At 41.0% G+C, this 15678-nt stretch overlaps 1 protein-coding gene and 2 long non-coding RNA genes across 4 annotated transcripts; 1 reads left to right on the top strand and 2 right to left on the bottom strand.

The window, feature by feature from the left end:
- Positions 1-6816: 6816 nt before the first annotated feature.
- On the bottom strand, positions 6817-9309 carry LOC146679551 (uncharacterized). The gene is made up of 2 exons (XR_014918583.1): positions 9251-9309; positions 6817-7140 (listed from the first exon to the last, which is right to left on the bottom strand). It is a non-coding gene; the product is annotated as an uncharacterized LOC146679551 (long non-coding RNA).
- LOC146679550 (uncharacterized) lies at positions 7315-9730 on the top strand. 2 transcript variants are annotated; one of them, XM_085450288.1, is made up of 4 exons: positions 7315-7880; positions 7966-8073; positions 8151-8324; positions 8932-9730. In XM_085450288.1, the coding sequence occupies exons 2-4, from the start codon at positions 8023-8025 to the stop codon at positions 9562-9564; spliced, it is 858 nt and encodes a 285-aa protein (XP_085306414.1). In that variant the 5' UTR covers positions 7315-7880; positions 7966-8022; the 3' UTR covers positions 9565-9730. The 2 variants fall into 2 exon arrangements, with proteins under 2 accessions (XP_085306414.1, XP_085306413.1); XM_085450287.1 differs by having other exon boundaries at positions 7315-8073.
- Positions 9731-10274: 544 nt separating this feature from the next.
- On the bottom strand, positions 10275-12026 carry LOC146679549 (uncharacterized). Its single transcript, XR_014918582.1, has 2 exons — positions 11391-12026; positions 10275-10385 (listed from the first exon to the last, which is right to left on the bottom strand). It is a non-coding gene; the product is annotated as an uncharacterized LOC146679549 (long non-coding RNA).
- Between the last annotated feature and the right edge of the window lie 3652 nt (positions 12027-15678).

Raw genomic sequence — 15678 nt, 5'->3', positions numbered from 1 at the left:
TAATGCTTCGTATTTGATAACGATGGAATAATTCTTTAAAATAAGCACACAGATAAACACTGGTGGGTGGAAAAGTTCGTGTTTTGCTGAAATGAGTCCCGCCTAGTCCGGTCTACACCTCATTCAGCAAACATCTGAGTCACCCTGAGACGCCAGTGCGCGTCCTTCTGATGCAAAAAGCCGTAAGTGACACGCTGTTTACACGCAGGAGCAGTTTAACACATGCAGGTTGTGCCAGTAGGCGTTTCCTTCAATGTGACACCAAACGTGTAAATCAGTGCTGGGAGCGGATGTTGGACCTGATCAGTCTTAATCTGACAAACTGTAGTTCCTGCTCTGTTTCTAATTCAGCCCCATGACAGACAACCAGCATGTTCTCCTGTCACGTGTTATTGACACGCACATATTTAGTCCGTGTGTGGGATGTTAAAGGTGAGTTTGTTCAGGGCACGATCAGACTGAGGCCATTTCAACAGGTGCAAGGAAGTGTTAGTGTGGTTACTACGGCAGCACTGATGCCCTGATGAGTGCACATGGCTGGAATGAAAAGTCAATGCTATGTATAGCATGAACTACTTGTTGTCTAAGGCGGTGCAGAGAGTGAGCAGGAAATATCTGAGGTTGGATATTTCAGTACATACAGAGCTGTGCAGAGACATTAGGATCTTAAACTATTGTCTGTATCTGGCAAAGCGAGAATCTGAGCCTTGTGTACAAACTGTCTGGTGTTTGTTCTGGCAGGAATATGAAACTACTGTGCACAGCATGCTTATTAAGATGGCCCAGGACCAGGTCATCTTGCAGGATGGTAGTGTTACATCGAGAAGGTTCCTCTTTAATTGTTGGATTTCTGTGTGAGTTTTCTCCCTGTGCCTCTGTGGCCTCTCCCCACAGTATCTGTGTTTGTGTTTAAAGTGTTTAAAGTACAGCACTAGATGATCGTATGGGTGAATGTGACTTGTTGTAAAGCACTTTGAGTTGTTGTCTATATAAAGTCTAAATGGAAATCCACTTATGTGCAGAGGACCAGAAGATCCAGCGCATCGAAATAAAGAGTTCTTTGCTTAAACAATGAATTGTGCGATAAAATATTAATTTACAAATTCATTTTTAAGTTATTTTATTTATTCAATACAAAAGTAATTTATTATCTAGTAATTTAATTGAAAATAAAAAAATATTTATAAATCAGTATTTGAAAATAAATAATTATTCCATTAATAAATACTTCAAATCAGAAAAAAAAGAAATAAAATCTCAATAAAAACCTCACATCAAAAATCCTTTTCCTGTGTCGTCTCATGTCCAACATCTGTGTAGGCAGAGTCTAAACACAGAGGCTGAATGGCCTTTGGTATAGGTGCAAAGCTAAGACTGTCTAACCAATGACAGAGCTCCTTACCTCGCACCGGCTAATTTGCATTGCTCCGGGATTTTGGAAATTTATCCATTTATTCATTATGATGTGGTTCAGCATCATAATGCTGAACCACAGAAACACACACACACACACACATATATATATGTATATACACATATATATATGTGTATATACATATATATATGTGTGTGTGTGTTTCTGTGGTTCAGCATCATAATGCTGAACCACAGAAACACACACACACACATATATATGTATATACACATATATTAGGGGTGCAACGATACTCGTATCGATATTGAACCGTTCGATACAGTGCTTTCGGTTCAGTACACATATGTATCGAACAATACAAAATTTTTAATTAATTTTATCAACTTTCCTTCTGACGATGCTGTCTGTGTTGAGAGCTCAGTGGATCTGTGTTCGACTACTCCGCCTAGGCTGCACTGTCGAGCACAGATCCACTGAGCGCAGCGCAAGCTAGCAAGACAGAAGCTAAGCTCGTTGCAACATGGCAAACTGAACCTCCCCCACCCTCATTCAGATCTGGGCTTTGGAACTATTTTGGTTTTCATGTGACGTATGACCCTGAAGTAGAGCTGGGCGATATAAGATTTTTTCATATCACGATATGTTTTTTTCATTTCAGGCGATAACGATATCTATCACGATATAAGCCAAATAACTATATTTGTAAGATTTAAATGTGCCGTTGCTCACAAGTAAAATGTGAAATAATCAGCAGCTTGTTTTTATTTAAATATTTATTTCCTATAATAAGTTCAACAGGGTAGATGTACTTAAGGAACATGAGACTTTTTCAGATAAATAAAGGCAAATATTGCAAACTACACAAAAGGCAGCCGCTAAAGCGTTTAAGTTTCAAAATAGAACAAACGAAACAGACTAAATTGTCAATTCCACTTAGAAACAAAATATTAATTCTAAAAATAAATCTTAGTTTGTTTTACAGAAGAACAGACAAAATTGACTAACTTTTGTCAATATCAAATAAACTGAGAACTAAAAGGAAATTCTCAATCTCTCCTTGTTGTATAGCTTAGCTTTTCAAACAGTTTTAACAGTTACTTTAGTCTGACAAAAGCCGAATGACGAATTAGCGCTTCCAGTCAGAGACTGAGGCTACGTCCACACGTACACGGGTATTTTTGAAAACGGAGATTTTCCGTTTTCGTTTTAAAAAATAATCCCGTTCACACATAAAGGCAGAAATGAAGGAAAACGCTGCTATGAACATGCCAAAGCAGCAGGTGGCGCTAGATTCCTAACCGTGCAGAAATGTTGGCCAATCAGAAGTCTAGAAGCCTCGGTGGGAAAAAGTAAACAAAGCTGGGGCATAGAAGCAGAACCGAGTCGTATGCGTGGAGGGACAGTAACTGTGTGTATATGTAAGCATTTAAACACTGCAGAGAGTAGAATTAACAGTATTGTAGAAATTCATTTCACCGAAACAATAACGTGGCGCACAGTGTGACGCATGCACCAGTTTATTGTATTTCCAGACTTGCTTTCGGCACATTTACAGTGAGCGCTACTCTGTTTTTTGTCAGACTTGAAATAGCCGAAATACCTTCACACTACGGAACTTCTATGGCTCTTCCGTTCGACAATCTCTCCGGCGTTGGAACCATCATCTGTTTTCTCTTCGGTCACGCTCGGTTGATTTTTCTAGTCGGCACACTCATTTCCTCCATTACGCGCTGGCTGCTTCCCAAACAAACACACGTGCGGCTTGGCACTTGTGCTGTACGTAACAAGTCACGCGACGTGACGCTGCGGCTGTGATTGGTTCGGCTCTGCGCTACTTAATTTGGATTGGCTGACCTTTTTTTTTTTTTTTCTTTGAGGACAAGAGCGGCGAGGTCTATCGCGATAGCTTAATTTCTCTATCGAGTAAAAGTTATATCGCGATACATATCATTATCGTTCTATCGCCCAGCTCTAGGTGAAATATCAAGTCTTTTCAAGTAAACCGGTTCAAGTCCCAAGTCATTGGTATAAAAGTCCAAGTCAAGTCACAAGTCTTAGAACATTTTTTCAAGTCAAGTCTAAAGTCATAAAATTAATGACTCGAGTCTGACTCGAGTCCAAGTCATGTGACTCGAGTCCACACCTCTGGTGTGTGTGTGTGTGTGTGTGTGTGTGTGTGTGTGTGTGTGTGTGTGTGTGTGTGTGGAGTCAGAGTGTGACCCCATAAACGACTTCCCTAAACCTGCTGGTCTGGAAGTCCAGCAGTTCATCTAAACAAAAGGCACTTAGACTAAAACAGACATCCTACCACAAAACAATAAGAAGGTAGCACCTCTCCCATGATCCCAGGACGTGGGTGTGAATGCCAGAACACTCTGGAGTCACACAAAGTCTTTAAAGACTACTATCATTACACAATTGGTTCTACACCTCTGAGCATATATGGTTAGATATTCCCCAATAACAATGACAATGATAAAATATAAATCCAACAATGGTTTTCAGGGTTTTTATCGTTAACTTCGTTTCCCTGGGTCTTTTCCCGTGTTGTAGTCGTGTGTCTTATTTTGAAAGAAATGTTTACGCGTTACCATAGCGACCAGAGAGCATTAAGGCTGCAGACAGGTGCATCCAACAACATTTTATTTTCCCTTATTTGATTTATGGACCTAACTGTATGAACTGGACTTTGGCTTTAATGCTGCTCCTCTTCATCATTGCTGTGTTGCATTTCCATCATTCTGCTGCTGGATTCACTGCAGGCTTTAACAAACACTCCTTTGGGTCCAGGCCCAGCCACGTGTTTGTAAGCTGCTGTGCTCCTCACAAATAAAGCCTGAAGCAGCTCAGACTGTTAGAAGCAGCACTGAGCCCTGTTACAGTTATAGTGTTAGAGCAGCGGCTGCAGCCTACAGCATTTAAACTAGCTGACAGTAAACACATCAGTCCAGATGTTACCACATTACTTTGTGATGCTGAGAGTTAAAGGAGACTGGCTGATTAAAATCCCATTCCTTACATCACCGTCCTCTGCTCTGACTGCTTTCATTTAATCACAATCAGAATACTTTTTTGATCCCCAGGGGAAATTATTTAGGTTACAGTGCTGCAGCACAAACAGGAACAAAGACACAACACACTAAGTAAGAAATAGCACAATATACACAATATATACATGCATATATATACATATGAGTCACTTATAAGTAACATGTGAGTGCTGGGGTCTATGACAGCAGGCAGGTCTGTATTTATGTCCAGGCTGACATGAACAGCTAGTAGTTCAGGGTTCAACACTCAGGAAAGTGTGTGACCTTCCACACTGACAGAAGATGCTAAACATGACTTTAAACTGTTGTTTGTTAAAGCCTCACAGATCTGAGAGCAGGGCTCAGTGGGTACATGAGCCTTTATACATGAAGGCTTTCTGTTTCCAGGAGAGGAAACATGTGATCCAGCTGTGTTTGGTCACATGGATCTGCTCTGCATGGATCACCTGACTAAAACATGTTGTTATTATTGTTCTTACAGTCTTAAATCGGTACATCAGGCGGGTCACATGACACCCGGGGGTGACAGCAGCATCTTTCCTCTTTAGAAAGCTGCTCTCTGTCCCAGGAGCTGTTGTCACAGTAACAGCAGGAACAGGAAGTCACATGCTCTCTGCTCTGTGATTGGCTGCTTCTTATCTCAGCTTCCTGCAGAGGGTGGGGTCTGCTGATAACGCACACCAACAGAAGTGTGACTTTCACTTCCTGTTTATTGCTGTTGTTCTTAAAGCTCTCAGGCGATGCTGCAGCGCCCCCTGCTGACACAAACTCCTCCCTCTGTCTCAGAGGTCACAGGTCAGCCTGCTGCAGAGGGTCTGCCTGTTCATGGACTTCCTGTTACAGAGACGGGTCTCAGCGTCAACACTAGTTTCTGATTGGACGGTGTGGAAACCCAGCTTCCTCCAGCCGAGTGATGTGTGGATTCATCACTCTCTGTGGATCAGTGTAAGTCTGTGTGTGGGTCAGCTGCAGGACTTGTTTGACCTTTGACCCTGGCAGACAGAGCTGGTTACTGCTGTGTGACTCCTGCCGTCGCTCCACTTTAAATTTTACTTAAAATAAGTCCTGACATGACCCCGCCCCCTCTGACCTGCTGCTCCTGGATGTGCTGAGGACACAGCGGAGGCTCAGAGGGGGCGGGGCTTTTCCCGTGGCGGTAACCAAACTGCATTAGGTCGCTGCACTGCCAGTGTTTAACCACACCTCTTCTGACTGACCTTTGACCTCTGACATGTTGATTTGATCCTTATTTAATGACGTCTTTTATCTAGTGATTTAATTCTGTGTATTTATATGTGATGGTGTTCCTGAGTTCAGCCTCAGCTGATATCCACAGACGCTCCTATTGGCTGGTTTTAAAAACACATTTTTCCATTAAAGAGACTCTTTTAAAAACACGTCTGCCTGAAATTCACATTTCATTTATTTTGGGGGATTTTAACAGAGAGATAGAACTTTATGAATCCCTCATGTTTATCCTCCAGGAAATCCAGTTTGTAGCAGCAGAACACCGACAAACTTTTACACAGCACAGAATTAGGATATCAAATAAAGGGGAATAAGAGAATATGAATATAAGCATAAATATGTACATATATACACAGACCTCACACAGAGACAGCAGCTACACTGTGTGTGGATGTGATCCACAGTCACAGCTGTGGGTTTCAGTCAGTGTGTCTCTAACTTCATGGTCACATTTCAAAGCTTATTGGAGCCAGAAGATGTTCAAGTAAAAGATTTATTGCTGTACTCGTCTACCAGGATAACAGGAGGTTCATAAAGCTGTGTAATACTTCAGCTTTACATCATGCAGTAGTAGTTTATTAAACCCCCCAAAATATGACTATCCAGAGTTGGGACCAGGAAGCAGAGTTGCAGTCTTACACGCCTCTCTGCAGCTTCTCTCCTCCTGCTACCCCCCAAAAACCCATCTCCATAGAGACTGTGTCAGCTCCCAAACAGACAAAAAACAAACTAAAAACCAGCAACAAACAACTTAAACATAAACAATCACAAAGAAAGAACAATACAGTATCCACATCTGAACCAAAGAGTAAAACAGTGAAATGTGGATTATTAAACATTAGGTCTCTCTCCTCCAAGTCTCTGTTAGTACATGTTAGTAAAAACATTTCTGCATTTTACCCATATTTTATTTTTAACTCAAAATCAAAGATTCCAGATTCTCCTACATGTTGGTTTTGAATCAGATAGGACGACAGATTTCAGGTGGCCCTGTGTCTTTCTCTATTACATTTGCCACTGTGTAACTCAAAGTTATTTAAGGACTAGTTTATTTCAATGGATGAGTTTACTGACTGACGCGCAGAAGAAATAGTTCTTTATGGAGCCGAGATGGTGTGAATGATGAGACCAAAGACTGCAATATCTTGTACCAAAAATATATTGAATAAATGGAGGAAAGGGGAAATGGAACAAAATAATTAACACAACACACAACATAAATGCCCACAATTAAATAATAAATCAATGCTGTGATCTTTCTGTGCAAAAGTCCTTTTTGGTCCTCTTCTTTTTAAAGTTCACTTTTAAGGTATTCCTCCTTAGAGTCCAGCTTCATACAAATGGGGAAATATGTCCGTAATCCAAAGACGGCTAAGTGGGGGAAAGAGGGGAAACAAAGAATGGTCCTACCGGCTCGCCACTTCAATATGAAGAAGATTAATTCAAAGGGAGGGAACAAAACCTGACCTGTAGGTCAGAAAAACGTCCATTAGCACATCAAGTTCGATTCAGTTTACCGGTAAACAAATATATTTTTCTGCAAGCCTATGTAACAATGCAAATCATCATCAACCAATGTACAACAGTTAAATTATTAATTATCTTGGCTACGTAGCTTAATCTATACAGTCCAGTAGCGTTCGCTACAAACAATACAAAAACAACAATAAAGGAAAACAGCTGTCTAACAGACAGCATAGCCGAATTCAAGGCAACACATAACAATAATCATTCAATCGCACTTTGTTTCAAAGTAAGCCCATTAAAGTGCTTAAGTAAATAAAAGTGTTCAAAAACAGCGGTTTTTGAGCCGGAGTTCTGCTCGCGGTGGGAACGCCGCCGCAAAAAGCCACTTTTTAATCGCGAAAACGATCGACTGGTTACTGACAACCAAAAGGTTGTTTTTGGCAGATATTAAAGATCATGGGTGGGCGGGGCAAATGGAGCAGTTTTCTACAGTCGAGTAAAATTCCAGGAAAGAGCTGGGTGTGGCTTTCCTTTAAATCACATGATCAACAGCTTTAAGATGGAGGCAACTCGCTCAGTGTTTCCTGTTTCATTCTTAGACTGTGGCGATGGTAAGTAGCAGCTTTTCACTTGTTACCTGGCATCTTTTCAGCCACCAATGATAGTCATTGTATGTTATCAACATTTCACTAACTATGTTTTCTCTCATGTTTAAAATAGGCCGACCAAGAGCAAAATAGGTATGTCTGCAGACTCTGCTGTAGCCAAAGTTATCAGATCTCCTGTGTTTTTAAATCCCTAACTGCTCGATCATTATCATTTTAGAAGACAACAATTTCTCAAAGGAGGTTCAAAACTAATGCCTACAAGATTACCAAGAGGATGGTTCGGGGCTCTTACATGACTCCGGGAAGTCAACACTTGGTGGATGAGGTGTGTTACCTTTGACACTTTTAAGACAGTCCTGTTTATCACTACTAACAATAAGCAAATATGTTTTCACTCAACAGATCCTTCACAGCATGTTGTTTCTGGGCAAAATCAACAACATCCCCTTTTCTCCAGAAGAAATCTTCCCTAATCCTTTTGTGTTGGGTTCTTTAATGAGAAGATATCCCAGGCCTTTTAAGTTGTATTCGACTCAGCTTCCCAGGCGAAGTCCCTTCTCCTGTGTGCTCGACATGGTAAGATAACTCTTCTCACATTTTCAGTCAATCTGACAAACTTCCAGTTTTTAGGAAAGTATAATGCAAAGTGCTTTTTTACTGAGAAATCCAAAGAAAATCCATACTGTACCTTATACTTCAACATATGCTTCTAGCTATACTTCTCCACCAAACACAGAGACTGCAGGAGAGCTGGAGACTTGCTTCAGAATTTGTTAGTTCTAAATAATGTCTAACAGACTCATTATTGGAGATGCTTACAGTCTTCAAGGCGTATATGATGCTGTCACTGTGTAGCTGCTGGATCTGTTAAGTCAGCTCAAAGACTCTAAATTCAGCGTGTTTTGACAGCCCGGCATAGCAAAATAGAAAAAAAAAGGTCAATTAGCAAATTTAATTATAAATTAGTGAGAACAAAGATGGATTTTTGCTTATTGATTTAAAATTAAATAGATTTTTGTGACTTGTTTCACCCCCTATCTTAAAATGTCTAAACCAAAAGCATCCAATGGTCCTGCATAGTTAAACAAGTCAAGCAGCGAAACAAACATGTTGATCAACTTTCTATGAAAAACAACTATATAATCAGGTGCAACACTTTGACCAGATCTGTAACTGTTTTCAGATCGTCCTGCAAAATAACTCAGAGAATGAAGAGCAAATAAAGCAGAGTCTGCAAGATCTCCTCACAGACTTGGACTTAGAAGAGAATAATAAAAAAACAGCTTTCGTCTCGTCCACCATCTGCATTTCTCAAAAATCCCAAACCAACAAATCAGAAAGGTACTGCGGAGTCTCCATGTCCACCAAAGGTCCTAACGCTGGGAAAATTATGATTGCTGCCTCCTGTCTTAGCAAATGGCATAAATATGTATCTGGTGCGGTGATGACCTATTATCCAAACACAGTCCAGAAAGATTACTTTGATGGAACAATTGAAGTACCTGGAAATATCAGGTGTGAGGCTTTTTGTCTCCGTGATGGTGCCAGAATGAAGCCTTGCAGATCATGTAAGAATTTGTTTGGCTTGAACACAGAAGACCTCAGAGAGTGGCCATATGGTAACTGTGCTGAAGCTGAGAGCCTGAGCAATTTGCTTGAAAATGAGAGAGAAGTTGAAACACATGTGGATGAATACTCAGCTGAAAAGGATAACAGGCAGAGAGCTGAGGATGAGGTTGGTAGGGTTCTTAGAACTGTGTTGCAAAGGATTCGGTTTAACTGGACAGGTGAATTTTACAACCCAGAACAAGAGTGAGATTTCATGAAATCATTTGCATTCATCATTCTGATAAATCAAAGATTCTCTGCTCTGACAGCATCTGTGTGGATTTTCTGTAATCACAGAGACGTGTATAAGCATGTTTACTTTCCATCTCCATGTAATTGTCACATTTAATAATTAAAACTGGCTTCTATGGGTTTTTGTTTGTTTGCTTACATATCTAGTGTTTAATGCAATATGAAGCATTATCAGACAGCATTTATTGGGAAGAATCCCATATTTATACTGGTCTGTACCCAGGGTACACAGAAAATAAAAACACATGTTTTCTTATTATGATCCCAACTATAATTTACTTAAGCAAAAGCACTACATGTGTAGTTATAATATTTATAGCAGTTACTGTTGAGCTTTAAATTTATCATGTTAAATGTTTATATGCTGATTATATTGCTTTATATAAGAAAGGCCTAACTCTGAGTACACTCTGTGCCAAAAAGTGCTGACAGGAAACTGCATGCTTTTGCAGAAACGTGCTTTTGCAGCTAGAAAGTGAAGCTGATATATATCAGTTTTAATTAGTTTTTACCAACTGCTTGCTAGGGCAATCCCACGAGTTTGGTGTTTTTGTATTGAACATGATTCCAAGTGCTTTCTATAACACATAGCAGAGGTGCCACAACAAAGACTGAGAAGAGGACAGGAAGAGACAGTGAAAGAGATGCACTCCTTCGCCATTCATGTTAAAGCGTTGCATAGCTTTAATTTTAGAGAGTGTTGCATAACTTTAGTCATTTTTCTACCACAGGTGAAGCCAAGAATTGTGAAGCTCTCTTTTGGCCAAATACCAGAATCTGTAAGAAGAAGAAAAAACAAACAATCAAATAGGTCATTATTAAGAGGACAACAATCTCTTGATGATTATCCACAGTGTCTTTGATAACTCTGAGATACAAACTGTCAAGGATATACACATCCCAGCAAACAATAGCTGTGTTTGACTAAAGCGATTAATAACAAGGACAGAGCTACAATCACTACAGTCAAACATAAAGGGCTTAATCCTGAATCCAAGTCTGAGCTGTGATGCCGTTGGTGCTGAAAGCTGCTCAGATCCTGAAGCTGCACGTTTTGTCTCTCTCTAACCAAACCAGCAGCAAAAGAAGACACATTTCGCTTGACATAAACATTGTCATGAATTCCCTCTTACTTTTGCTGGTTTGCTTCCACCACCATTAAAACACACACAGAAAAACAACACAGCACAGCTCTCTGCCTCTCTCAGTGTACTTTAAGAACACCGTTTCCCATCTCAAATCTCTGTTTTTGGCATTATTCGCTTGCTTGTTATGAAGCAGTCTACCGTTGTTTACAGCCATTTTTTTTAATGACTTCCGACAAGACAGCCTCATTTCTGCTGTTCAATACCAAATTTTATTTATTTTTTCAAATTAAGTGAAACTGCAAAATGCTCTGCTGTGTCTCTATTAAAACCTCTTATTAAAACCTCTGAATCACTTCAGCAGCATCAGCCAATGTACATTTGTTGAGTCGTGGTTCTCGTCTGCTTTTGTTCTACTGCAGAATAATATTTTTAAGGTTATCTACTGTAAAAAGCTAGGCCAGGAAAATCTGCTTCATGGTTTTGTGTTTTATCCTCAGTTACTTTGACACAAAAGCATCTGCTGTGATGCTCACACCTCTGATGAAGTTTCACAAGTGTCAGTACTGATAAATGATCAGAATTATAATGTTTCTGACTCTCTGAGTAAGAATTAAATGGAATCTAATTGGGACCTTGTGAATTGGAATTGAACAGGTTCTAGAAATCAGTGATGATACTCAGCTCCAATACCCACCTATGATATTAGGCTGACGAACGCTGACTGGGTTTCATTTACCAGCTTTTTATGTTCTTCCTGCAGTTTCCTCCCCACATCACTCATCTTAACTTTTTTCCAGTCCTCCTCAGTCTAAACAGAACACACAACAATACAAAGAAAAGCTCAGGTGATTGATCTCTAACACTAGGCATCCCCAGTCTTATTCTTAGCAGTCTAACTTCTCACCATATCTTTGAAGGCCTCTCCATTGTAGTAGCGCTTGGATGCTGGATACTCTATCGTTTTGTCACATAGTTCCAGGAAACTGGAAGCCACCAGATGCAGCTCCTCTCCGTCATAGCCGTACAGCTTTTTGTCCTCACGCGTCATCAGCACAAGCTCGTCACATGGACATGAGGTGCCCTTTACCACACCAATAACCTGCATTTTTACAATCTCGGGAAGGTAGAATTTTCCCCAGGCGTTAACTTCATCATCATCCCCGTTGTATTTGGTGTTCTCAAGCTCTTCTATCCACAGGTCAGCACCACTTGGCTTCTTCAGGTGAACGCACATGCTTTTGTTTTTGGAAACAAAATCTTTCACCCATTTCAGGTACTTTTCACCTGGAAAGAAGCAGACAAGGAAATATGGATGAATGTAGAAGTGTTGGAAAAGACAAATAGCAAGGTTATCCTATAGCAGTTTGTGAAAATGTTGTATCTTGAAATAAGCAGGCAAAATGAGGATCTCACTTATCTCATATGTTCTGACTACCGACTTTCTTCAGTTAAAGGACAAAAAAAGGGCACACTGGAGGCTGACAGAGTGTGCAATGGTGGGAATCATTTTGCAGAACTCACTAAAGTTTGTTTCTCCTGGAACAAGCTTTTTACACTTCGGCAAATGAAAATACTGTGTTAAACTAAAAAAGAGCACCAGACCAAGGTCTACAGTACTAACAGAAAAGCATGCCGTTACCTGTCGACACAGCTGCTGATCTTCCTCACCAAAAAAATGAGGATCCCTGAAAGGAATAGAAAGGTTATGTTAAAATGAATGACTGTCACGGTGATCATGGGAAGCTCCAAAATATCACAACAATAGCTACGAAATCACAAAATGCAGTGTGATGTCTGTAAGCACCAAACATGACATCTCTGCAAATTCATCTTGAAACATGTAGGTACCTCACACGTACAGCTGCAGCCATCTCAGCCATTTATCACTGTGGCTGCCAAGTGGCTGCCACTTCACAAGCGCATGGCACAACATAGAAGAGCCACCTCCACAGGACAAGACTCAGCAGTCCATCTGCATCTTAAGGATAAAGGACACTCTTTCGAGGATGCCAATGTTCACATTTTGGGCAGAGAGGACAGATGGTTTGAAAGAGGAGTGAAAGAAGCCATCTATGTCCACTGTGAGCGACCATCTTTGAACAGAGGCGGGGTTTACGACACCAACTCTCTGCCATCTATAATCCAGTTTTGAGATCCCTTCCCAGACGCCTTAACGCCCACTCACATCCTGGGCCATCTGACCTCAGGAATTCGCATGATAAGGTGGGGCCAGGTTTCACAATGAACCCACCCGAAACTGGCTGATTGGGACCCACACCCAGTTTCACACCTTGGCTCAGGCGATTAGAGGATCATCAGGGGGTCCTTTTGTCCCTCTGTGGGGGGAAACTCCCACTAGGCTTATATCTGGGACTCTCCACCATTTGACCTTAGAACTGAAGAAGCTTCTCGGATGAAGGTGAAACGTCTTCAAGTAACTTAAAGAAGTCCAGACGCTTTTCTTTGCAAGCTCCTTTGACTACGATGACCTGGATGACTGAGAACCTTCACAGACATAAGGTGAATGTGACAAACAAAGCGCCTTCTTGTTCTCTGTGATAATGTAAAGTTATTAATGAAAAAACAAACGAGTAAAAAACGGACTGGAAACATGTCTTCAATCAAAACTCGACAAAAACAAAGAAACAGCCTCACTTCTCTGCAACGCTCCCTAAAAATGACGTTACGTGTTACGTACCAGAGATTTCTATACAGCCCTTTATCAAGCCGAGAGAAAGTGACGCAAAACCCTCCAACTAATAACGACTAGCAGAGAGGCTCAGCTGAGTGTAGTTACCTGGTTTGCAGACGCATACAGACGTTTCCTGTCCTCTCGGACGCAGCTGTGATAGAACATGTGGTGCATTACCGCCACCAACTGGCTTGGAGTGAGGACCGGAAATCGCTCATGCCAAATCAAAAAAAAAAAAAAAACATAAAGAAAAATGAAGTGAAGAGATAAATGAATACATTAAATCAAGAAGAAAAAAACCCACCACCGGACATATACATCCTCATATCCTTCTGTACAAATGAGTTTGTTTTAGAAACTGAAAAAAGCCACAAAACCTTCACATCTAGAAATCCTTTGCAGTAAAACTTGTTTTTTGGCAGGTTCCACAGGTTTTGAATCAGTTTTCTTCTTTATTCCTGATAATTTTGACAATGAAAAAGAACATGTTCTATAGGGCTTTGGAGTTGACGTCACGCCGCAATGCATTGTGGGAGCGCGGCACCATTTTCGAGGTCTACGAATCAAAACAAACACACTGTGTTGGAACGACGATTACAAGCTGCTTAAAAGCAGCTCAAAAGAGAATGGACTGTATAGAGACCGATTGCGTCCAGAGGCGAAGCGGCGGTACTTGCAGAAAATAGCATGCAGTGGAAATGTGGACCCGTATGAAATACGGCCGTGGAGTAGAAACCCTGAAGACGTAGCCTGATATATTTTTGTACCTTATCTGTGGAGTCAGCGCGTACAAGTCGTCATTCAAACAAAGGTAAGTCAGCTCGAGTACTGCGTGTGAAATGCGTTTGATTTCCCTGCAAACATTCACATTAGTGCAGCATAAATTCATTCATGAGGGGAAATTACAGTGAGAACATGTGGAGGCTGTTAGAGGGAGAAGATAGTGAGTTCAGTGCAGGGCTGTGCAGAGAGGTTTAAAGGGGCGGGTGCTCAAAGTTAAAAAGGGGCACATTGAACCAGGCTGAATAACAACAACACACATTCATCAAGAATCTAATATGGGAAGGGCAGGGCTGTGTTGGTCTGAGACTGTAGACATTAAAAAGTCCACAGGAGAGATGGTAGCTGATTAAACAAGTGTCATGAGATAATAACAAAATGCAAAGATTGGTGACAGCGCTTGGAACCATAAGGCAACAAAAAACTATGTATGTAAAAAAAAAAAAAAAAAAAAAAAAAAAAAAAAAATATATATATATATATATATATATATATATATATACACACACAGTGGGGCAAAAAAGTATTTAGTCAGCCACCGATTGTGCAAGTTCCCCCACTTAAAATGATGACAGAGGTCAGTAATTTGCACCAGAGGTACACTTCAACTGTGAGAGACAGAATGTGAAAAAAAAATCCATGAATTCACATGGTAGGATTTGTAAAGAATTTATTCGTAAATCAGGGTGGAAAATAAGTATTTGGTCACCTCAAACATGGAAAATCTCTGGCTCTCACAGACCTGTAACGTCTTCTGTAAGAAGCTTTTCTGTCCCCCACTCGTTACCTGTATGAATGGCACCTGTTTGAACTCATCATCTGTATAAAAGACACCTGTCCACAGCCTCAAACAGTCAGACTCCAAACTCCGCCATGGCCAAGACCAAAGAGCTCTCGAAGGACACCAGGAAAAGTATTGTAGACCTGCACCAGACTGGGAAGAGTGAATCTACAATAGGCAAGCAGCTTGGTGTGAAGAAATCAACTGTGGGAGCAATCATCAGAAAATGGAAGACATACAAGACCACTGATAATCTCCCTCGATCTGGGGCTCCACGCAAGATCTCATCCCGTGGGGTCAAAATGATGATGAGAACGGTGAGCAAAGATCCCAGAACCACACGGGGGGACCTGGTGAATGACCTGCAGAGAGCTGGGACCAAAGTAACAAAGGTCACCATCAGTAACACACTACAACGGCAGGGAACCAAATCCCGCAGTGCCAGACGTGTTCCGCTGCTGAAGCCAGTGCATGTCCAGGCCCGTCTGAAGTTTGCCAGAGAGCACATGGATGATACAGCAGAGGATTGGGAGAATGTCATGTGGTCAGATGAAACCAAAGTAGAACTTTTTGGTATTTTGGTATCCTGTATTTGTTGTTGAAGACTTCTTCAGCTTCTTCTCAAGGACATCAGCTGCTTGTTTGGCAGCAGAGGCAGTTAAGAAGCTTCCTGAAAAACACTGAACAGTGAGTTCACTGTGGCATATGACAGATTCAGCTTTCTGTGTG

The sequence above is a fragment of the Copadichromis virginalis genome, unplaced genomic scaffold (assembly GCF_057382275.1).
Source record: "Copadichromis virginalis isolate Kocher_CV1m ecotype Utaka unplaced genomic scaffold, C_Virginalis_male_GT1.1 unmapped_scaffold_1, whole genome shotgun sequence".
In the NCBI taxonomy this organism is placed as follows: domain Eukaryota; kingdom Metazoa; phylum Chordata; class Actinopteri; order Cichliformes; family Cichlidae; genus Copadichromis; species Copadichromis virginalis.
This window is presented reverse-complemented; position numbering and strand designations above follow the sequence as displayed.

Coding starts and splice junctions, on each gene's coding strand:
- LOC146679550 (XM_085450288.1), top strand. CDS start 8,023: ATGGTTCGGGGCTCTTACATGACTCCGGGAAGTCAACACTTGGTGGAT. Junction 8,074..8,150: donor GTCAACACTTGGTGGATGAG/GTGTGTTACCTT, acceptor TTCACTCAACAG/ATCCTTCACAGCATGTTGTT. Junction 8,325..8,931: donor TCTCCTGTGTGCTCGACATG/GTAAGATAACTC, acceptor AACTGTTTTCAG/ATCGTCCTGCAAAATAACTC.